This window comes from Myxine glutinosa, chromosome 14 (genome assembly GCF_964187855.1).
Source record: "Myxine glutinosa chromosome 14, kmMyxGlut1.1, whole genome shotgun sequence".
Classification (NCBI taxonomy): Eukaryota; Metazoa; Chordata; class Myxini; order Myxiniformes; family Myxinidae; genus Myxine; species Myxine glutinosa.
The window spans coordinates 42,909,945-42,934,346 of NC_136274.1; the positions used below are offsets into that span (position 1 = coordinate 42,909,945).

General features: G+C 46.7%; 1 protein-coding gene across 3 annotated transcripts in view; it reads right to left on the reverse strand.

The window, feature by feature from the left end:
• Positions 1 to 24,402, reverse strand: part of LOC137439717 (afadin) — a 90,975-nt gene that overhangs the window by 15,240 nt on the left and 51,333 nt on the right. For all 3 annotated transcript variants that reach the window (XM_068135752.2, XM_068135754.2, XM_068135753.2), the window contains 6 exons: positions 20,222 to 20,365; positions 19,943 to 20,132; positions 19,688 to 19,785; positions 11,209 to 11,295; positions 11,035 to 11,100; positions 10,855 to 10,928 (listed from right to left, as the gene is read on the reverse strand). In XM_068135752.2, the coding sequence (XP_067991853.2) occupies positions 10,855 to 10,928; positions 11,035 to 11,100; positions 11,209 to 11,295; positions 19,688 to 19,785; positions 19,943 to 20,132; positions 20,222 to 20,365 (659 nt within the window). The remainder of the gene's footprint in view (positions 1 to 10,854; positions 10,929 to 11,034; positions 11,101 to 11,208; positions 11,296 to 19,687; positions 19,786 to 19,942; positions 20,133 to 20,221; positions 20,366 to 24,402) is intronic.

Genomic DNA, 24,402 nt, shown 5'->3' on the forward strand with positions numbered 1-24,402 from the left:
TCGATGTCTCCATGTCTCTCGGTCCCTGCTCTCAAATGTTGCGTTTGTGTCCTTCCCCCTCTCTCCCCATCTTGTCTACCGCTCCCTATGTTATATGTTTTATGTGTCGGTTTGTCTTTCTGTGTGTTCATGTGATTAATGTTCGCTCTTTCACGAGCCTCGATATTGTATACAAAAAAAAAAAAAAAAAAAAAAAAAAAAATTTAAACTTAAAATGGCACTGAGTTAAGGCTCATCAGAATTATCAGAATTCCCAAAGTTCAAAGTGCCATAACTTTGTCAAAAATGATCGAAACGTCGTGAAGTTCGAATTTGACCTGTAACTTATCATGAGGAAACCATGTGTCAAGTTTGATATCATTAGCATTAAGAGTTTAGAAAAAAAGTCCGGAAAACTGTTCTTTGCGTGACGGGCTGACGGACTGACAGACGGACGGACGGACGGAGGGACGGCGTGCAAACCTATAGTGCCCTCTGGTGTACACTGGTAGGGGACTAACAAGAGATATCCATTTTTTTCAATATTTTCGTTTAATTAACGATATCTGCCAAACCACATGCCGTATCGCAAATTCCAAAAGGACATTTTAGTAGATTGACATGCTGAACAGATCTGTGAAGTTTCCCCTCGATTTGATCACAAATGAGGGAGAGGCTCGGTTTTAAAGGTTCATGCTTAAAAACGTCATAACTCTGAAACTATGTGACACATGACGTCATACTCGCTGACTTTTTTGTTCGTCATGGGTATGCGATTCTGCCTGCAAAGTTTGGCCTCAATCTGTTCAGCCGTTGCAGAGAAAAAGGGGTTTTCATGTTTTCACGAAAAACAATATGGCGGCCGAACCACGTGACCTGTGACGTCATAATTACCAATAAAATATTCTACAGACCGAGTCCCTCCTATGGTGAAAATTTGATCTCAATCGGTCCTATTATTGCAGAGAAATTGGTTTTTAAAGGAAATTAAAACTTAAAATGGCAGAGTTAAGGATCATCAGAATTATCAGAATTCCCAAAGTTCAAAGTGCCATAACTTTGTCAAAAATGATCGAAACGTCGTGAAGTTCGAACTCGATCTGTAACTTATCATGAGGAAACCATGTACCAAGGTTGAAATCATTAGCCTTAAGCGTTTAGAAAAGAAGTCCGGAAAACTGTGCTTTGCGTGACGGACTGACGGACTGACAGACTGACGGATGGACAGACGGCGGGCAAACCTATAGTCCCCTCCGGTGTACACTGGTAGGGGACTAATAATTAGGTAGTTGGAAATCTCGTGCTTCCTATGTGCAATACTGTGCAATTCTATGGATAATGGACAAATGAATCTTCCCTCCGATTGCAGCAGTTTTTAGTTGGGAGGCTGTCTGTAGCCAATTGAATTGTCCCTTGGGATTGTTTAGTGGAGCACTGGTTCTGTTGCATGGTCTTGGGGCAGGATGCTGGTTGGTGGTGGATGAATTGTCCCTTTGGATTGTTTAGTGGAGCACTGGTTCTGTTGCATGGTCTTGGGGCAGGATGCTGGTTGGTGGTGGAATGGGCAGGTGGTTTGTTGGTTTTTGGGGGAACTCGCTGCCTCACAGGTTGTGCTCCGAGTTCTGCAGTGACTGCTAGAAGGTACCGTTGGTGTCAGTGTTCCCACATGCTCGCCAACAGAAAGATAGAGGCCTGAATCGAGGTGTAGCACCCTGGGATGCTGGCTCATCATATGGCGCATAATATCCAATCCCCTTCTCTGCTTGTTCTTGACTGGAGCCACACCGGGCATGCCAGGCGGCCCTCCTAGACCACAAGTTTGCACTACCGTATTTTCCGGTGTATTAACCGTGTTTTTCTTATCGACAAAAAAGTTAAAAGTTGGGGGTGCGTTAATACACAGATATAGAAAAAAAAGTCTTATAAACAATCAATGCTGAATTTCAATGATATTCCAATTGTCATACATATACCAGTAGATCTATATTCGACATATCGGAAACATTTGGGACTTTCATAATTATGTTAAACTATGTAAGTACAAGCGATCTCGGTTGCATGTTTTTGTCCGTTGTCATGCATGGTATCCCCGACATATCATCGCGTTGCTGTCAATTCAGATTGATTGACAAACAGGAGTGAGGAATGATTGATGGGAATGCCCACCTGGTCTCACATCAAAAGAAGAATTATTAACAATAGCTTGAGTCTAATTACAGAGCACCCACCTCAAATAAGTTTCCGCGCAAACGTCCATGCATCGGACAACAGGCTGGGGGCGGCCACATGACCCTCAAGAAGGGCCACTTTATATATATATATATATATATATATATATATATATATATATATATATATATATATATATATATATATATATATATATGTATATATATATATATATATATATATATATATATATATATATATACATATACATATACACATATGGTTATATATATATACACATACACACCGAACCCAGTCATTGAGGCACACTTGTGACCAGGTGTGCTTTTAAATTATATATATATCTATATATTTTTTTTTTAAAGAAAAAAGTATATATTGAAGGAGCTGGGGCTCCCACGTCGATCGGAAGAATGGACGCGACAAAAAGCTAGAATTCATCCGAGTTGCTTTAATGAAATCAAACACTCAGGCACACTGAAAACCCGTTTATCGGGCAGCAATATATATACCAATTATCCCGGAGCGTTTGCCCAGGCCCGGCGCCAGGGGGCGTGGCCCAGCGTCCTGGCTGCGGCCTGGCAAGTTGAGGGCGAGCCTGCCCGGGCATGCCCGGGCATGCCCGGGCGTCCCGACCGAGGCCTGGCAAGTTGAGCGCGGGCCTGCCCGGGCGTCCTGGAAGAGCCCGGCATGGTGATCGCTCCGCGTCCTTGATAGGTGCAAGGCGATTGTGAAAACCCAGCGGCAGCCGCTACACACGTCCCCCCAGAATCGACTTGCACCGGCAGGGTCAATTTGAGGGGGGTCCTGATGACCCGGCCGAAGCGACCCCTGGCGGGTCGTGGGAGGGGGTCCGGTGAGGTGGTGGGCGGTCGAGTGGGGGGCACCGTGGACGGGGGGCGGCCTCGCCGCGGTGGAAGGGCCACCCGTGGTGGGTGGTCGACGTCCACGTGCGCCAGCTTGAGGCGGTCCACCGCAATCCGGTCCGACCTGCCGCCGATGTCGATGACGAACGACTTGTCGTCCCGTCGCAGCACCCGGAAGGGCCCGTCGTACGGCGGCTGGAGTGGCCACCGATGTGCGTCGTGACGCACAAAAACATACTCCGCTGTGCGGAGTGCTGGGGGGACGTAGGACTGGGGGTCAACGTGGCGGGATGTTGGCACGGGGGCAAACCGTCGGGCGGCCTCCTGGAGGTCCGAGCGCTGGTGAGCTGCGGACCAGGGACTGGTAGCGTCGGGCACGAATTCGCCCGGGACGCGTAGCGCCTGGCCATAGACAAGCTCGGCGGTGGATGCCTGGAGGTCCTCCTTGGGGGCCGTGCGAAGGCCCAAAAGGACCCACGGCAGCCGGTCGGCCCAACCGCCGTCTTGAAGGCCGGCCATGAGCGCGGCCTTCATGGAGCGGTGGAATCGCTCGCACAACCCGTTTGCTTGGGGGTGGTAGGCCGTAGTACGGTGGAGCTTGACCCCCAGGTTGCGGGCGACCACGCCCCACAGCTCGGAGGTGAACTGTGGTCCGCGGTCTGACGAGATGTCCGCCGGTGCGCCGAAGCGGGTGACCCAGGTGGCGATGAAAGCCTGCGCCACGTCGGCGGTGGTGGTGGAGACGAGGGGAACGGCCTCCGGCCACCTGGTGGTCCTGTCCACCATGGTGAGCAGGTGTGTGAACCCCCGTGACGGGGGGAGGGGGCCCACCAGATCCACGTTGACGTGGTCGAAACGTCGTTCGGGCACGGTGAAAGGTGCCAGCGGGGCCTGGGTGTGTCGGTGGACCTTGGCCCGTTGGCAGGCCGTGCAGGTGCTGGTCCAATCGCGGACGTCCCGACGAAGGCCGTGCCAGACGAAACGCGCCGACACCAGCTTCTGGGAAGCTTTCCGGCCCGGGTGGGAAAGGCCGTGGAGGGAGGCGAAGATGCGGCGTTGCCAGGTGACGGGCACGATGGGGCGAGGCTGGCCTTGGGAGACGTCGCAGAGCAGGACAGTGTCCGCGCAGGGGATGTCGGCCAGGCGGAGGCCCGTGTCCGCCGCCCGGAGGGCTTGCACCGTGGTGTCGGTGGTTTGGTCCGCCGCCATAAGCGCAAAATCCACGCCCAGGTGGACCGCGTTCGCGCTGGCCCGGGAAAGACAGTCGGCCACGGCGTTGTTTTTGCCGGCGACGTGCCGGATGTCCGTGGTAAACTCCGACACGGCGGAGAGGTGGCGCTGTTGGCGGGCCGACCATGGCTCCGTGACCTTGGCCATGGCGTAAACCAACGGCTTGTGGTCGACGAACGCCGTGAAAGGTCGGCCCTCCAGGAGGTGGCGGAAATGGCGGACGGCCAGGTGTAGACCGAGGAGCTCCCGGTCAAACGTGCTGTATTTGAGCTCGTTCGGCCGGAGCTGCCGGCTGAAAAAAGCGAGTGGCTGCCAAACCCCGTTCACCCATTGCTCATGTACGGCGCCCACCGCGTAGTCGGAGGCATCCGTGGTGAGGGCGATGGGAGCGTTGAGCACCGGGTGAGCGAGCAGTGTTGCGTCGGCGAGGGCCCGCTTTGAGCGTTGGAAGGCCGCATCCATTGCTGCGGACCAGGCGATGTCGTGCTTGGCCGGCTTGCCCCGGAGGGCTTCGTAGAGGGGCCGCATGAGTTGAGCAGCGCGGGGCACGAAGCGGTGATAAAAATTCACCATTCCCAGGAATTCCTGCAGGGCCTTTATGGTGCGGGGACGCGGGAACGTGGTGATGGCCTCGACCTTGGTTGGCAGCGGCACGGCCCCGTTCTTGGTGATGTGGTGGCCCAAAAAATCAACGGCCGTCGTGCCGAAGTGGCATTTGGCCAGGTTGACGATGAGGCCGTGCTCGCTGAGGCGCCCGAACAGTGTTCGGAGGTGGAGGAGGTGCTCGGCCCGGGACGTGCTGGCGACGAGGATGTCGTCCAGGTAAACGAAAAGGAACGGCAGGTCACGCAGCACGCCGTCCATCAAGCGCTGGAACGCCTGAGCCGCGTTCTTGAGACCAAACGGCATCCGCAAGAATTCGAATAAGCCGAAGGGCGTGATGACTGCCGTTTTAGGGACGTCGGCCGCCCTGACAGGTACCTGGTGATATCCCCGTATGAGATCAATTTTCGAAAAAATGACCCGTCCCGCCAGACGGGCGGAGAAGTCTTGGATATGCGGGATCGGGTACCTGTCGGGGGTGGTAGCGTCATTGAGACGGCGGTAGTCGCCACACGGGCGCCATCCACCCCCCGGCTTTGGCACGATGTGCAGTGGCGAGGCCCACGCGCTATCGGAGTGCCGCACGATGCCGAGGTGCTCCAACGCGTCGAATTCGGCCTTCGCTACGGCGAGCTTGGCTGGGTCGAGGCGGCGGGCCCTGGCGTAGACCGGCGGGCCCGTGGTTGGTATGTGGTGCTCGATCCCATGCCGTACTGCGACGGCCGAAAACGTCGGCCGCGTGAGGGCCGGGAACTCCGTGAGCAGGCGAGCAAACTCGTTCGCCGCCGGGACGGTGCATGCCAGCTCGGTCGGCGCGGAGCTGCTCAATGTGCATACCAGGGAGCTGAAGGTTTCAGCGTTGATTAAACGACGCCGTTGGACGTCCACCAGCAGTCCGTGTGCGCAGAGGAAGTCGGCGCCTAGCAGAGCCATGGGCACGTTGGCGGTTACAAACGTCCAAGCAAAGCGTTGGCCGCCGAAGCAGAGGGTGACGTTGCGCGGGCCGAAGGTGCGGATAGTCGATCCGTTGGCCGCAACCAAGGAGGGGCCGCAAACCGCGGATTGCCTGTCCTGGTCGGAGGCGGGTATGACGCTCAGTTGGGCGCCGGTGTCGCACAGGAAGCGCCGTCCGGACGCTTTATCCGTGATGAACAGTAAGTTGCCCGTGTGGCCGGCGCTCATGGCTGGTAATGAACGCCGGCCCGGCCGTTTCCCGGCCTGCCGAAGGTGCACGGGGGTCGGCATGTCCGGGCCTTCTGTCCGAACCTGGCATGATAGTAACACCACGCTTGGTCAGGTGGAGGCCTCGGTCGTCGTGCTGGAGGTGGTCGGCTCGGTAGAGCGGCCGCCAATTGCGTCGGCAGTTCGGCCGTCGACCGTGCCGGGTGCTCGGGCGCCATGGGTGTTGCGTCGGACGGCGGTGGGTCCCATGTCGCCGCTGCGATGCGCTGTCCTGCGGCGGAGATCTTGTCGGCTTCTCTGGCAAGGGCCCGGGGATCTGTGATCGTCGTGCTTGCCAGGGTGAGGCGTACCGGGTTAGGCAGCTGACGGAGGAACAGCTCCCGGAACAGGAATGCCGGAGAGTGCTCGCCGAGCAGTGAAAGCATGTAGTCCATTCGCTCGGAAGGGCGCGTGTCGCCGAGCTCAGGCAGTTCGAGCAGGCGCCGTGCGCGTTCCGCCGATGGGAGGGCGAAAGCATCGAGGAGCAGCTTCTTAATCGCGCCGTATTTGTCAGCGGCTGGCGGGCTTTCGAGGAGGCTCAGGGCGCGGGCCGCGGTAGCCGACCCGAGCGCAGCTACCACATGGTGGAAGCGGGTGTCGTCGGCCGTGACGCCTCGCAGGGCGAACAGGGACTCCGCCTGCGCGAACCAAACCGCCGCGTGAGCCTCCCAGAAGGTAGGCAGTTTAAGGGCGACTGCCGTGTCCATGTCGATAGGTCACCAATGAAGGAGCTGGGGCTCCCACGTCGATCGGAAGAATGGACGCGACAAAAAGCTAGAATTCATCCGAGTTGCTTTAATGAAATCAAACACTCAGGCACACTGAAAACCCGTTTATCGGGCAGCAATATATATACCAATTATCCCGGAGCGTTTGCCCAGGCCCGGCGCCAGGGGGCGTGGCCCAGCGTCCTGGCTGCGGCCTGGCAAGTTGAGGGCGAGCCTGCCCGGGCGTCCTGGACGAGCCCGGCATGGTGATCGCTCCGCGTCCTTGATAGGTGCAAGGCGATTGTGAAAACCCAGCGGCAGCCGCTACAATATAATATATACACTACCGGTCAAAAGTTTTAGAACACCTCGATTTTTCCAGTTTTTATTGCAATTTAAGCAATTCAAGTCCAGTGAATAACCTGAAATGGAAATGGTACGGTAAGCAGTAAAGACAGACAGACCATTATAACCCTTAAAAGTGTAGGTCTTTCCTTTGGAGAAATTGCAAAGAAAGCCAAGGTGTCAGTGGGTACAGTTTCCTACACCATCAAAAGGCACTTGGAAACTGGAGGAAACTCTGACAGGAAGAGGTCTGGCAGACCCAAAGCCACAAGAGAATCAGAAGACAAGTTTCTGAGAGTCAACAGCTTGTGTGATAGGCGGCTCACAAGACAACAGCTTCAAGCACACAGCTCAACACTGGTCGAAGTAAGCAAGTCTCAGTTTCAACTTTGAAGAGAAGACTTTGACCTGTAGGTTTGGCAGGTCGAGTGGCAGTAAGAAAGCCATTGCTAAGATGGCAAAATAAGAAAAAGAGGCTTGCCTGGGCCATGAAGCACCGCCAGTGGATTACTGAAGACTGGCAGAAGGTCTTATAGACCGATGAATCAAAATTTGAAATCTTCCTCAGAAATCTAACTCAAATTTGAAAGGATGGTTCCTCAGTGTGTGACACGAACTGTCAAACATGGAGGAGGAAGCGTGATGGTCTGGGGCTCTTTTGCTGGATCCAGAGTCGGCGACTTGCACAGAGTGACTGGCACCCTGAACCAAAAGGGCTACCACAGCATTTTGCTGCACCATGCAATACCCTCTGGTATACGCCTAGTTGGTCAGGGGGTTTTTTTTGTTTTTTTTTGTATACAAGATCGAGGCTCGTGAAAGAGCTAACATTAATCACACAACAAGACAAACCGACACACAAAACACAAAAAACAAGGGGAGCGGCCGACAAGATGGGGAGAGAGGGGGAAGGACACAAAAGAGAGGGGGAAGAGGGGGAAGGACACAAACACAACATTTGAGAGCAGGGACATCGGGAGGACTTGGGGGGAGGTGGGAGAAGAATAAAACATATGAACACTGCAAGGACTCTGGGGTGAATTACCGGGGGTAGAAAAGATTAAGGTTTTCGATGGGGGAAGATAAGAGATGGTGGTGAACAGCTGTTTTAAAGACCTGGAGGGAGGAGTGGGATTGAAGGGTGTGGGGGAGTTTGTTCCAGAGGCGGGAGAAAAGGGGAATGAAAGAGTGAAGGTGAGCAGAGAGCCTAGACTTTGGCAGTTTAACCATAAGAGGGTTGCAGGCAGATCTTGTGCGACCTGAAGGAATATTGGGGGGACAGAGCACAGAGAGAGCTGGGGGAGCAAGGCCGGAGAGGAGTCGGTAGAAGACAGAAAGACCACCAACCTGCCTGCGGTGAGTGAGTGAAAGGCCCTCGGTGTTGACTACATCGCAGGAGATTCCAATGATTCTGAAAGCTTTGGCCTCAACAGCGTGAAGCCGAGCAAGGTGTGAGGCAGGAGCACCAGCCCAGAGGGGGGAACAGTATTCCATTGAGCTGCGGATGAAAGCCTTGTATGTGGTGAGGAGCTCAGGTGTGCCAAGGAAGGACTTCGCACGACGGAGGATGCCCAGTCGGCGACTGGCTTTGGAGGCCAGCTTGGAAATGTGGTTTTCCCAAGAAAGATCATGGCAGATAGTGAGACCCAAAAGCTTGAGCGACAGAACTTCTTGGAGAGGATTGTTGAGAAAGTAGATGGGAGGGTTGTCCAGTCGGTCCTTTCGGAGAGACATTGTAAGAGTGTGAGATTTGTCAGGATTGAAAGACATGTTCCACTTGTTTGACCAGTCTGTGATTTTGTCTAGGTCTGCAGAGAGTGAGGAGGCTGCAGACTGCCGATCTGAGGGATGAGGAATGGAGCGACAGAGAGTAGAGTCGTCAGCAAAGAGATAGAGAGGATTTTCAAGAGAGTCAGAGAGATCATTGATGAAGACCAGAAAAAGCACAGGGCCCAGAACACTACCTTGGGGAACTCCAGCCTGAACAGGAAGAGGAGATGAGAGAAACCCATTCAGGGCCACACGTTGACTACGACCAGAGAGGAAGTCCGCCAGCCATGCGTGGAGATTTCCATGGATACCAAAGGAGAAGAGTTTGGTGAGATACCAAAGGGTTCATCCTACAGCAAGATAATGACCCTAAACACACCTTCAGGCTATGTCAAAACTACCTTCGAGGAAAAGAACAAGACGGTGGGCTTCAAATCATGGAATGGCCAGCACAGTCTCCAGACTTGAACCCCATCGAGCTGGTTTGGGATGAACTGGAAAGAAGGGTGAAAGCAAAGATACCTACAAGTGCAACACATTTGTGGGAACTTTTGCAACAGTGTTGGGAAGAACTTCCCGAACAATATTTGATTTCCATTGTAGAAAGAATGCCATGAGTGTGTTCGGAGGTTATATCTGCAAAAGGTGGCTACTTTGCAGAGTCAAAAATTTATATTAAATTTTGTTAAACAAAATGATTCTATGATTTCTTTTTTATCTCCAATGGTTTATTTGTTCTATGCTTAATTTCAGAGTACATTGAGACATTAAACTGTATAAATTTCAATAAAAACTGAAACAATTGAGGTGTTCTAAAACTTTTGACCAGTAGTGTATACTTTTTTCTTTTATATATAGATCCACAACCGCACCCCTGTTTTTCACCCTCAAAAATATATATTATATATTTTTGAGGGTGAAAAACAGGGGTGCGGTTCATACACGGTAGCAGTTAATACACCGGAAAATATGGTACTGTGGCGGACACGAAAGCACTGACGTGGTGACATCACCCCGCACATCACGTCGGGGTCACCAGTAAAGTGCTTCACCCCGCTCTCCAGCACGCGGAAAGGCCCGTCGTACGGGGGCCGCAGTGGTGTCCGATGGGCATCGTGGCGGACGAAGACGTACTCCGCCGTGCGAAGCTCCGGGGCGACGTGCGTCGGTGGGTGCCTGTGGCATGCCGTCGGCACCGGGGCGAACCTCTGGGCGGTCTCCTGCAGAGCTGAGCGCTGCTGTGCCGCGGACCATGGTGCCGTGGAGTCGGGGAGGAACTCGCCCGGCACCCGCAGCGGTTGCCCGAAGACCAACTCCGCCGCGGATGCGCGCAGGTCCTCCTTGGGCGCCGTCCGGAGGCCCAGCAGGACCCAGGGGAGCTTGTCGACCCAGCCGCCGTCGCGGAGGGTGGCCCGGAGCGCGGCCTTCAATGAGCGGTGAAATCGCTCACACAGGCCGTTAGTCTGGGGGTGGTAGGCCGTGGTTCGGTGCGGCGCTTCGGCCGGGTCATCCGTTTGCCCCGCAAACTGACCCTTCAGGTGCGCGGGGATTCTGGGGGGGTGCGTGTGGCGGACACGAAAGCACTGACGTGGTGACATCACCCCGCACACCAAGTGGGGGTGGGCCACGCCCGGGAGAGAGGCGTGGCCTCACGATATACACGGGGCGCGCAGCCCTGAGCAGCTCAGTGTTATAGTGAGCTCTTGAATAAAGACTCTTACAAGTTACCGCTTGTCTGCATCCTCCTTGCTCACAAGCAGCGCGCGTAACGCCGCGCTTTAGTACTTCTTATTTGTCTGCAATGTTCCCTGAAGTCCCTCTCCCCCTCTTAAATTTTACTGTGGACTCATCATCTGTAGCACCTCCATCCTAATTTATACTTTCCATCTTTTGATGCTTTTTGGCCTCGACCCTGTGGTACAAATAAATAAATGAGTCCTCACCTTTTCTCTGACAGTCCAACAACAGGTGTTTCATCGATGCTTAATATCTGGTCTCCTTGAGAGAGTTGGCCATCCTGTAAATGAAAGATTCCATCAGTTAGAATCACCAGGAGAATGGGCTTTGCGACAACAAATTGAGTTTAACTGCAGTCGATTAAAATTGAGACGCTGCATCCACACCAATTGAGCTGCTCCACCTTCCACGAGAGACTTCACATACACTCCAAATGGCACATCCCCACGGCCCTGTGGACGGACACAACGAGGTCAGCAGTCTCCTCTCTCAGCAGCAAATGTGTCATCAACTTATTCTGGGCAAGCATGTGTAATCAGGTCACAGCTCAAATGTTCTACCTTGGCAGCGATGATACTGAAGCCTAGGCCTTGCTTCTTCTGTAGCTGAATATTTACTACTTGCAATGGTGCAGGTTGCTCTTGCTCCTGGCAAATCAAGGCATGAGCATACTTCAGTTTGAAAAGAAAAAGAAACATCCACAAACCTGGCAGGTTAACAGGTTACGCATCGATAAGTTATACACGTGCTCAATACACAATATATGTACACAAAAACTTCCTTTGTGAAATTGGACTCAAATGAACTTTAGAAATGGCAAAATGATACCTCAGCACAGTCTCTACAGATTGAAGTGGACATATTGTTATTAATTTTGGGGTAGGAGCATATATAGATTTAGGTAGATCTGCATAGGTAGATGCTTCGTCTGTCATGATAGGAAACCTCACCTGTTTAGGCGGTTTGTTCGGATTAAGTGTATCTTTGTCCCCATTACGAGGAATGGGGCAGGTTAAATAGTTCTAGGGATGATGCTAACTCCATTGTATGTGAAACCTATGTGATTATCCCGGTGTCCCTTATGGCAATACATCAAATACAGTAGATAGATCCATTAGGGCACACATCAATTAAATTCCCCCGCCGCCACAATGACTTTTGAAGAACAGACCGGAAGCGGCCGCGTACAACGTCGCCTTGGAAAACAAACCTCGCACAGGCAGGCCGAGAGCCACGCCCAGGAGAACTCGTGATTGGCAGGAGGGGGAGGGGCGAGAAACACCAAGAGCACCGATTGGAGAGTAAAGAAGGACTTGTGATTGGCCACCGACCAATGGCATGGGAGCAGGGCGCCAAACCCTCGGCCAATGGGAGGGGATGGATGAGATCAGAAGATCCGGGAAGGCTAGAAGTGACGCGCTGGTTGGAGGAGGAAGCGCCAGTGACGTCACAAGACGATCAGTAAAATGACTCGCTCACCGACATTTTCTTCTCTTCCCTTGGCCCTCTTGCTCTGGACTGTCCGATTGAGTTGCCCCTTCTCGCTTTGGTTTCTTCCCTGCCTGGACCTCCCTTCTGCCTTTGCCTTTCGTTCCTGGTTGGACCTTTCCTTTGCGAACCGCGGATTGCCTGCGTTACGACGGATGTTGGGGGAACGTTGGAGCACCGTCGATTCTCCTCCCTGGCGTTCACGTGCGAGCGAGGCTTGCCGCTGAGCGGGCGAGACCAGCACAAGCGAGGCACTCGGTGAGGCCTGACGGAGCGTGCACACCGGAGCCTGGACGATTCCTGACATCACATCCAGACAGATAAGCACAAACGCGCACACAACGGTTCCTCTTCGATTATCCTTCCATTTGTTGTTTATTTGAAGTGAAGTGTGGGAGCGCTCCATTAGAGGGGTTTCGGTTTTATCGTTGCGTTTCATTGTTCTCGGGTCCCGTAATAAATATTTCTTTTTTGTACATTTTACCTCCGTCTCGGGTTGAGTTAATTTCCACCAGGGTGAAGACATCGTCGGACCCTCAGGTAAGCCGCGGCATTCTCCCCCAACCCCCTGCTCATATATGATCCGCCATTTAATTGGAAACGCCTCGTTTAGCTCAATTCCATCCGTGGATGCTCTGTCTTCACGACAGAAGACAGAGCGTCCACGGTCCACACGTCCACATGACAATATATTAGTGTTTGTTTCTTTTCTCTTTAGATTCTACAGGGGTCAAAGGTCAGGAACACAAAATTAACCACCTACTTAGGGGTAAATACCACAGCCCCTTCTGATGAAAGCAGGAAGTTATTGATCTGGTGTCTTAATATGAAAAAGGTTTGTGTGTTCACAAAAAGGTGATGATGCACCTTCAAGTATTGTACTTTTTGCAAAATGGGTCATGCTGACCTACTCAGGGGCCAATATGATCTTTCACCTATTTTTGCTAGTTCGTAAATATTGATTATGTGGCCGCCTGTCTTATGTGGCCAAAATACTCGGCGTTCAGGTGAGTTTCTGGGAGAAATATTTTGCAATATTCAGTAACCTTGATTATATGTGGCCACCTGTTCTATGTGGCCACTCAGCAACACTGTTTACATTGGCCAATATTTTGTTATATTTGTTTTCGTGTACTTTTTCCAGTTCAATTTGAAAAAGTTTTCAAAGAGGGTTGGTTGGTTTTCTTGTGAAAGGGTGGTTTCCTCATTTTCACCCCACTCAGAGCAGGTGTCTTTTTTTTTCTTTTTTTTATGCATGGTCTAGGATCGTGGAAGAGCTATTACGCAAAAAGGTCAGGACACAACATAACAAAGGGAACAGCAGGAGAAGGGGGAAATGCCAATAGCAGGGAGGAGGAAGAAGGTACACAGAGATGCACAATCAAGAGATGCAGGTAATGATGAGGGGTAGGGGAGAATGCAAAGGGTGGACAAGGAGGAGTGGGAGTGGTTTTACAGGTGTATAAAAGATCATGGCTTTGGATGGAAGATGACCTGATATGGTGGTGAACAGCTGTCTTGAAGACCGGGAGGGAAGATTGAGATCGAAGACAATGTGGAAGGCCGTTCAAGAGGTGGGGAAATAGAGGAATAAATGAGTGAAGGTGGGCAGTGGATCTAGATTTTGGCAGTTTCCCTATGAGGGGGTTGCTGGTGGACTGCGTGCATCCTGTAGATACTTAGGTTAGGGGTGGGAGGGGTAAGGAGAGACCTAGCACAGAGAGGGTAAAGGGTGCAAGACCAGAAATAAGGTGGAAAAAGAGACCACCGACCTGTATGTTGGTTGGTTGGTTTGCTACTTGCCGGAATAGATTCGCCGGAATAGATTTTGGGTGGTGAGGGGGCTTGAAGCCAGATTTTAATGTTACAGCTGCCATGTTGGTGCTCGCCGTCACTATGATGCGAAGCGAAAGACGCCTCAGAGCTGTCACATTCACAATTGCTATGTCGTATGTACTTCCGATACGTGTTTCCTTCATTGTAAAAACTACCAAGTCAACAGTTAAAAGGATTTTGAGCCGATAGGTGTTACGACCATGGCAAGATCGATGGAGACAGCGATCTGTTAGCTTATACACCGCCCAAATAGCTATGTGGAATTCTCTCATGTAGAGATTAACCACACGTCGTTTGAACTTTGGCAGAGGTCATTATTTACTTTTAATGATGTTTATACACGAATCAAAAAGAAGATAATTCGTTTTGGGTCGTCCTTTCCGCATATCTCGTGGGATTGTGAGTTGGAGAGACGACCATGATGGCGGGGAGTGGGTTGGCATTCTCTCAAGCAGGGATTCAACCCATGTCCTTATGTATTATTATTTTGACCCAAAATGGCCGATAGAAAAGTACATTCCGGCAAGTCCTCAAACTCTGACCGATTTTTCATCTGTCTGTCTGTTTGTCTGTGAGCAGGGTATCTCAAAAGGATATGAACAGATTTAGACGAAACTTGGTGAAAAGGTTTGGTGTGTGAGAAGGACGAATTGATTAGATTCTGGCGAAGATCCGGATCCGACCTATCGGTAGGATACAAAATGTAAACTATCCAGCCTGGTGGAGGTATGCGCTTTACCGAGTGCCGTCTAGTTTCTAGATGTATCTATTTATATTGATAAATGACGAGGCCTAGAAATAATGACCGACAGTAATACATTAATCAACTAGATGGTATTCTTGAATATTTACCCTGCATAGTCTTGAGAAGGACTTAGTGCAAGCCGACTCTTCTGGTTTTTAAGGGTTTTTTATTTTTCATAATTATCATTTAAAAAATCATACGGGAGGAGGTGCTCCTATGGTGAAGATTTAGTGTCCATCGGACTAACAGTTGCTTTGGAAATTTTTTTTCATTACTTATCAAATCAAGCGTTGTACTTGTCGAATTATGACGTCATAATGAAGGCACCGATGACATCATCATTAACATATCTTATTCCCCATGGGGAGTACTTGACAATGAGCCATGTTTCATTTTTTTTCCATGGAGCGGGATCGGAATTTTTGAGCGGCAAAGTTTTTTGGTTTTGGCAAGATGGTGCCTTTACCGCTGAACTACGACATCATAATTATATTAAAATATTCTACAGGAGGAGGCGCTCCTATGTTGAAAATTTCGTGTCAATCGGTCCAACAATTGCAGAGAAAAAAATTCATACTGATCGAATCAAGTGTTGTACTTGCCGAATTATGACGTCATTATTACGGTACTGATGACATCATCATTAACAAATCTTAATCCCCAAGGGGAGTGCTTGACATTGAGCCATATTTCAATTCTTTCCATGGAGTGGTTTCAGAGATATAGAGATGCAACCTTTTTTCGATTTTTCCAAGATGGCGCCTGTACGACATGACCAATGACGTCATAATTATCATTAGACAATTCTACAGGAGCCGCTCATATCTTACTATAATTCACCAAATGTCCGTCCATCCATTCGAAGGTACCGCAAAAACGGCTCAACCGATCGCAACGATATTTTGGGTGGGTATTCCTGGGACCCCTGGGAGTAAAATAGGCTATATTGTTTTTCCAATTTTTCCAAGTTTTCCAATTTTCCCAAACACGATGGAATAATATTTACCGATATGAACAGTGATGTGGCTTTTGTTGAAAGTCTACAAAGACTGTTTATTCTCCGTATCAGGAGAGAGTAGATCGACTCCTGACGAACCCTTCCTATATAAACGTGCGGCTCAGAAATAACATGGCAGCGTGTGCAAAGCGACTGAGAAACAGGTGTAGCGGCCGCTTCCATGTTACAGATTCGGCGCGCACTCTTCACACATAAACGTGTGACTGAGAAAGACGTGTAGCAGCCGCTTCCGTTTTGCAGAATTCAATCTTTTTTCAAAATGGGCGCCATGTACTGTTTAGATTTTGATGATTTGCGTGTGATATGACTCAACGGATGTTTATATGAATCGTTTAAAATTTTAAAAGCCTTCAATTTCTGATATTTTGCCTTTTCATTTGGGCTTCCCAATTGAAGCCCCGCCCATAGGGCAGGTACCGTTGCTAGTTCTGAAAATTTCGTGTTCATCGGACTAACAGTTGCAGAGGAATTTTTTTTTGTCATACTGATCAGATCAAGCGTTGTACTTGTCGAATTATGACGTCATAATGGAGGGACATATGACCATCATTAACATATCTTATTCCCCATGGGGTGTACGTGACAATTTTTTTTTTTTTTTTTTTTTTGGTATACAAGATCGAGGCTCGTGAAAGAGCTAACATTAATCACACAAAAAGACAAACCGACACACAAAACACAAAAAACAAGGGGAGCGGCAGACAAGATGGGGAGAGAGGGGGAAGGACACAAAAGAGAGGGGGAAGAGGGGGAAGGACACAAACACAACATTTGAGAGCAGGGACATCGGGAGGACTTGGGGGGAGGTGGGAGAGGATTAAAACATATGAACACTGCAAGGACTCTGGGGTGAATTACCGGGGGTAGAAAAGATCAAGGTTTTCGATGGGGGACGATAAGAGATGGTGGTGAACAGCTGTTTTAAAGACCTGGAGGGAGGAGTGGGATTGAAGGGAGTGGGGGAGTTTGTTCCAGAGGCGGGAGAAAAGGGGAATGAAAGAGTGAAGGTGAGCAGAGAGCCTAGACTTTGGCAGTTTAACCATAAGAGGGTTGCAGGCAGATCTTGTGCGACCTGAAGGAATATTGGGGGGACAGAGCACAGAGAGAGCTGGGGGAGCAAGGCCGGAGAGGAGTCGGTAGAAGACAGAAAGACCACCAACCTGCCTGCGGTGAGTGAGTGATAGGCCCTCGGCGTTGACTACATCGCAGGAGATTCCAATGATTCTGAAAGCTTTGGCCTCAACAGCGTGAAGCCGAGCAAGGTGTGAGGCAGGAGCACCAGCCCAGAGGGGGGAACAGTATTCCATTGAGCTGCAGATGAAAGCCTTGTATGTGGTGAGGAGCTCAGGTGTGCCAAGGAAGGACTTCGCACGACGGAGGATGCCCAGTCGGCGACTGGCTTTGGAGGCCAGCTTGGAAATGTGGTTTTCCCAAGAAAGATCATGGCAGATAGTGAGACCCAAAAGCTTGAGCGACAGAACTTCTTGGAGAGGATTGTTGAGAAAGTAGATGGGAGGGTTGTCCAGTCGGTCCTTTCGGAGAGACATTGTAAGAGTGTGAGATTTGTCAGGATTGAAAGACATGTTCCACTTGTTTGACCAGTCTGTGATTTTGTCAAGGTCTGCAGAGAGTGAGGAGGCTGCAGACTGCCGATCTGAGGGATGAGGAATGGAGCGACAGAGAGTAGAGTCGTCAGCAAAGAGATAGAGAGGATTTTCAAGAGAGTCAGAGAGATCATTGATGAAGACCAGAAAAAGCACAGGGCCCAGAACACTACCTTGGGGAACTCCAGCCTGAACAGGAAGAGGAGATGAGAGAAACCCATTCAGGGCCACACGATGACTACAACCAGAGAGGAAGTCCGCCAGCCATGCATGGAGATTTCCATGGATACCAAAGGAGGAGAGTTTGGAGAGCAGAGCAGGGTGCCAGACTGTATCGAAGGCACGTGAAATGTCAAGGGAGACAGCTCTAATTTCCTGTTTGGCGTTGAGGACCTCCATCCATTGTTGAGAAAGCAGAAGCAGCATGTCCAGAGTAGAGTGACCAGGTCTGAAACCAAATTGATGATCAGAGATCAAGCCATTAGAGAAGAGGAAAGGTTTAATATCTGAAGCAATGATGGATTCCATGACTTTGCTGATAATTGGGAGAAGGCTGATTGGTCTGTAGTTGCTGGGATCTGTTTTTGCACCTTTTTTGTGCAAAGCGGTGATGTTGGCTGATTTCCAAGCAGATAGCAGATGACCTTGAGCAAAAGAGAGGGTGAAGAGAACAGAAAGAGGGAGTGAAAGAGCAGAAGAACATGATTTTAGGACCCGTGGGCTGATGCCGTCAGGACCAGTTGCAGAATCAGAGTCGAGGGATGACAGAAACTTTTCCACCTTGTCAGGAGGAAAGGACACAGAGTCCAGGAGCAGCTGGGTACGACTGGGTACGGTGGGTACAGAGAGGGATGGGTTTGGGACACAAGATTTAGAGGCAAACACAGAGTTGAGGCATTCAGCTTTTTCACGTGCGGAGTCAGCCGTCTAGCCATTTGAGGTGAGGGAGGGGATGGAGGGGGAACAAACACCAGAAACAGATTTGACCAGACGCCACCAGGATTTGGAAGAGGGAGACAGATAAGAGAGTTCGGTCTTGAGAATGGTGAGATATTGTTTCCTGGCTCTCCTGAGGGTGGACACACACTTGTTTCGGGCTTTGTGAAAGGAAATGAGATTTCCTTCCGTTGGATTTGCTTTCCAGGAGACGAAAGCAAGTTGTTTCAGGGCAACAGCCTCACCACAAGATTCCGTGTACCATGGACGGGAGGAAGGGTATGACAACTGAAGACGAGATGGTATAAATCTGTGCATGAGAGAGAGCAATTTACTTTGAAAGAATTCCCAGGATGAGTTGATGTCAGAGGCGGTAGAGATGAGAGACCAGTCCAGATGATTGATGGCTGCTTGAAGACCGTGCCAGTTGGCCTGAGTGAAATGCCAGACTCGTCGACGCTGAGGAGGCTCTCTGAGAATGGTCAGAGAGATGTCCACTTTGACAAGCACATGATCAGATGAGCCGATTGGAGCAATGAGCGATGTTTCAATTTTTTCCATTCAGCGGTTTGGGAGATATAAAGGTGTAATGTTTTTCCAAGATGGCGTCCGTACCACGTGACTTATGACGTCATAATTATCAGCAAAAAAAATCTCTACATACAGAAGCGCTTCTACGGTAAAATTTCATGTCAATCGGACCAACGGTTGCTGAGAAAATGAATTTTTAAAATGCAGACACGGCACACGTACGCAACCGAATGCCTAACCCGGCTTTTCGCTTCGTGGGCACAGGGTAATAAGGATTAAAGTGCCAGGGTGCTGGCGATAACTCCCCTTCTCTTTGCAAAGGACACCATGGGATGTTTAGCATCTACGAACTAATGCTGGCAGGCAGGAAACCAGTTTAACGTCCATCTGAGGGACGGCATACTCACTGTTGCTTCAGCCTGTCTGCAAGACACCAGGATGACAATTTATAGGAGGGTCAGGATTCGAACCCAGGCTAGGCAGCTCAGAGGTGAGTGTGAATGCCTTCAGGCCATTCCGCTAGCCCAGGTAAACATCTCAACTACCAGACAGCATCCATAGGTAAACTTTAACAACACTTGTTTAACGTTGCTGAACTGAAGTTTCATCAAATTAAATGTCACAATGTTCTGTCCAATGCTGCATAATCATTGTATCATATTATTGTTCATTTACACAAATGGTAGATATGAGTCAGACTTTCAGAAAACGAGGAAATCTTTTGAAACATAAATTTCTCACACCTGCGAAATGGAACATGACAACCTGCGTGAAGATGCTCTCACTAGCTATCTGGCTGTCTGTTCATGACACCTTTCTTCACCTCGCATTGTTGACTACATGCACCACTAGGTAGTTAGAGTTGATGTGGTTGAGCATACCTCTGCTAGATCTTTGGCTTCAACAGGATAGTTTTCTCCACAGTTAAAAAACACCATCCAGTTCCGATATGGGGGCTGTAGTAGAAGCTGGCACTTATCTGCAGACAAAACACAGACATGTTCATGGAGTTACATGGTACAACCACCATGTTACATGGTACGCCTCAATGTTTCATAAGTCGAGCATATGACGAAAGGGGTAACATGCTCACACACGCACACTCACGCGGTTTGAAAATGTATGGATGAACAAACCAGTTAGGCCGAACACATTCAGTGCCTCCGAGAAGCCTTTGGGGACACCATGCAGACATTCGCTGGAGTAACCGTCCTCAGGCAGGACATACGGTAAATGGAACTCCATGCTCTCCTCAAGCTGTGGAGGCTGCTCTCCCTCTCTGTCTGTTGACTCTTCAGCCAGCGCGACGAGTTGTTCCGTCAATACCTGTTCACCATGCAAGAAGACAATGAGATGCAGCTGATGGATTCTGAAGAGAAGATGGTGTTGCATTTTGAGTGGTATGTGATGAGTACCTGAGGAATGAGTGGCTCACTAGGAGCGTACTGATAGCTGTCCAATAGGACACGTAGCTGCACAGAATTCAGCCGGAAGCAAGTGTTGATGATACCTTGTACATCCTGTGGCCCTGCCTTGGACATCGTGAGTAGATGAATTGCCTGGGTGAGTAAAAGCTCATGTCAATACTATACTGTACTGTTATTCCTCATTTAAGTCATTGTATTAATGGCCAACAAGAACCCTGCGTCTCTCATAGTCTTATTTATGCGTCTAGCTGTTGTTAACCCACCTGTACACTTTGCTGATGATTACGTAAATCTTGTTTGGTATCTCTCAAAGGCAGAGGTTAACTGAATGTCTGAAAATGGAATTTGGAAAATGCACAACTCTCTCTCACATCAAAGGTATGATGTATTGTCTCAATGTGTATTGTCATTAATGTGTGTTGTCACATTGGTCGATGTGTATTGTCAAAGCGGATGTGTATCGTCACATCCGCTCCCTTTATTTCGTCTTATCTGTCCGTTTGTTTTTTTTGTCATTAATGTTAGCTCTTACACGAGCTCGATCTTGTATACAAGAAAAAAGAAATAAAAAAGTATTATATATTTTCAATGATTTAAGATTGTTACTATTTTTCATCATAAAGATCCTATTAATCCTTCAATTCAGGACTATAGTGAAACCAGTCTTAAACGAGGCTTTTACAAAAAAAAAAAATCATGATGTTCATCTCGATCTTGTGTACATAAAAAAAAAAAATCATGATGTTCATCTCGATCTTGTATACAAAAAAAAAAAAATTATATATTTTCAATCAATTTATGATTGTTACTATTTTTCATCATAAAGATCCTATTAATCCTTCAATTCCGGACTATAGTGAAACGAGTGTTAAACGAGGCTTTTACAAAAAAAAATCAAAAAATCATGATGTTCATCTCGATCTTGTGTACATAAAAAAAAAAAATCATGATGTTCATCTCGATCTTGTATCCAAAAAAAAAAAAAAAGTATTATATATTTTCAATCAATTTAAGATTGTTACTATTTTTCATCATAAAGATCCTATTAATCCTTCAATTCCGGACTATAGTGAAACGAGTGTTAAACGAGGCTTTTACAAAAAAAAAAAATCATGATGTTCATCTCGATCTTGTATACAAAAAAAAAAAAAAAGTATTATATATTTTCAATCAATTTAAGATTGTTACTATTTTTCATCATAAAGATCCTATTAATCCTTCAATTCCGGACTATAGTGAAACGAGTGTTAAACGAGGCTTTTACAAAAAAAAAAAATCATGATGTTCATCTCGATCTTGTATACAAAAAAAAAAAAAGTATTATATATTTTCAATCAATTTATGATTGTTACTATTTTTCATCATAAAGATCCTATTAATCCTTCAATTCCGGACTATAGTGAAACGAGTGTTAAACGAGGCTTTTACAAAAAAAAATAAAAAAATCATGATGTTCATCTCGATCTTGTGTACATAAAAAAAAAAAATCATGATGTTCATCTCGATCTTGTATACAAAAAAAAAAAAAAAGTATTATATATTTTCAATCAATTTAAGATTGTTACTATTTTTCATCATAAAGATCCTATTAATCCTTCAATTCCGGACTATAGTGAAACGAGTGTTAAACGAGGCTTTTACAAAAAAAAAAAATCATGATGTTCATCTCGATCTTGTGTACATAAAAAAAAAAATCATGATGTTCATCTCGATCTTGTATACAAAAAAAAAGAAATAAAAAAGTATTATATATTTTCAATGATTTAAGATTGTTACTATTTTTCATCATAAAGATCCTATTAATCCTTCAATTCAGGACTATAGTGAAACCAGTGTTAAACGAGGCTTTTACAAAAAAAAAAAATCATGATGTTCATCTCGATCTTGTGTACATAAAAAAAAAAAATCATGATGTTCATCTCGATGTTGTATACAAAAAAAAAAAAAATTATATATTTTCAATCAATTTATGATTGTTACTATTTTTCATCATAAAGATCCTATTAATCCTTCAATTCCGGACTATAGTGAAACGAGTGTTAAACGAGGCTTTTACAAAAAAAAATCAAAAAATCATGATGTTCATCTCGATCTTGTATACAAAAAAAAAAAAAAATATTATATATTTTCAATCAATTTAAGATTGTTACTATTTTTCATCATAAAGATCCTATTAATCCTTCAATTCCGGACTATAGTGAAACGAGTGTTAAACGAGGCTTTTACAAAAAAAAAAATCATGATGTTCATCTCGATCTTGTATACAAAAAAAAAAAAAAAGTATTATATATTTTCAATCAATTTAAGATTGTTACTATTTTTCATCATAAAGATCCTATTAATCCTTCAATTCCGGACTATAGTGAAACGAGTGTTAAACGAGGCTTTTACAAAAAAAAATCAAAAAATCATGATGTTCATCTCGATCTTGTGTACATAAAAAAAAAAAAAAAAAAAAAAAAACCATGATGTTCATCTCGATCTTGTATACAAAAAAAAAAAAAAGTATTATATATTTTCAATCAATTTATGATTGTTACTATTTTTCATCATAAAGATCCTATTAATCCTTCAATTCAGGACTATAGTGAAACCAGTGTTAAACGAGGCTTTTACATAAAAAAACAAAATCATGATCTTGATCTCGATCTGCATCTTGATCTAGATCTTGTATCCAAAAAAACAAAAAACAAAAAAGGGTATATATTTTCAATCGATTTGAGATTGTTACTATTTTTCATCATAAAGATCCTATTAATCCTTCAATTCCGGACTATAGTGAAACGAGTGTTAAACGAGGCTTTTACAAAAAAAAAAATCATGATGTTCATCTCGATCTTGTATACAAAAAAAAAAAAAAAGTATTATATATTTTCAATCAATTTAAGATTGTTACTATTTTTCATCATAAAGATCCTATTAATCCTTCAATTCCGGACTATAGTGAAACGAGTGTTAAACGAGGCTTTTACAAAAAAAAATCAAAAAATCATGATGTTCATCTCGATCTTGTGTACATAAAAAAAAAAAAAAAAAAAAAAAAACCATGATGTTCATCTCGATCTTGTATACAAAAAAAAAAAAAAGTATTATATATTTTCAATCAATTTATGATTGTTACTATTTTTCATCATAAAGATCCTATTAATCCTTCAATTCAGGACTATAGTGAAACCAGTGTTAAACGAGGCTTTTACATAAAAAAACAAAATCATGATCTTGATCTCGATCTGCATCTTGATCTAGATCTTGTATCCAAAAAAACAAAAAACAAAAAAGGGTATATATTTTCAATCGATTTGAGATTGTTACTATTTTTCATCATAAAGATCCTATTAATCCTTCAATTCAGGACTATAGTGAGACGAGTGTTAAACGAGGCTTTTACATAAAAAACAAAAATCATGATGTTGATCTCGATCTTGTATACAAAAAGAAAAAGAAAAAAGTATTACATATTTTCAATCCATTTATGATTGTTACTATTTTTCATCGTAAAGATCCTATTAATCCTTCAATTCAGGACTATAGTAAACTAGTGTTAAACGAGGCTTTTGGAACTGCAGCTTCTCGGGCAGGTTAGCACCTTGGTGTGAATTCTTTCACACTCGTGATCAATCCAACGTTTGCAAGAAATTCTTTGGACACAATTCAAAGAAAAATGTCGACATTAACCGACGTGGAACTTCTGCTCATTCGAAAGTAATGAGACTTGTCAAATCAAGTTGAGAAATTGTTGGAGTTCATCTCGGAGAGGTTTTGCCCAAAGTCAAGATCTTCTTTTGCCTCATTTTGGACTGGTCACTGGTCAGCCACCATGTGCTGCTCTGGGAAGCCAGTCTTCGGACTCTTCCTGTTCTTCTTCTGTGCTGTTATCTCACGAGTCTTACTTCTGTCCCATTTCCTTTTGGAAGCCCTGATGAAGGTTCGTTTTATTTGTATCCAGGTCCCATGCTCCAATGAAAGACAAATGCCCAAAATGCCAGATTCCCTTTGCTTCCTAGAGCAGTTAAGTACACGTTTGTCAATTTTCAGTTGATAAAAATATTAGCTTATTGTTTCTTTCTGCACCTGTTACTTCATCCATTCTTTGTTAAGCCTGCTGTTGACTTAAAATCTTTTGTCGTAAAATGTTTGAGTTTGAGCACCTGTCGTGCTGTTAAATAAGC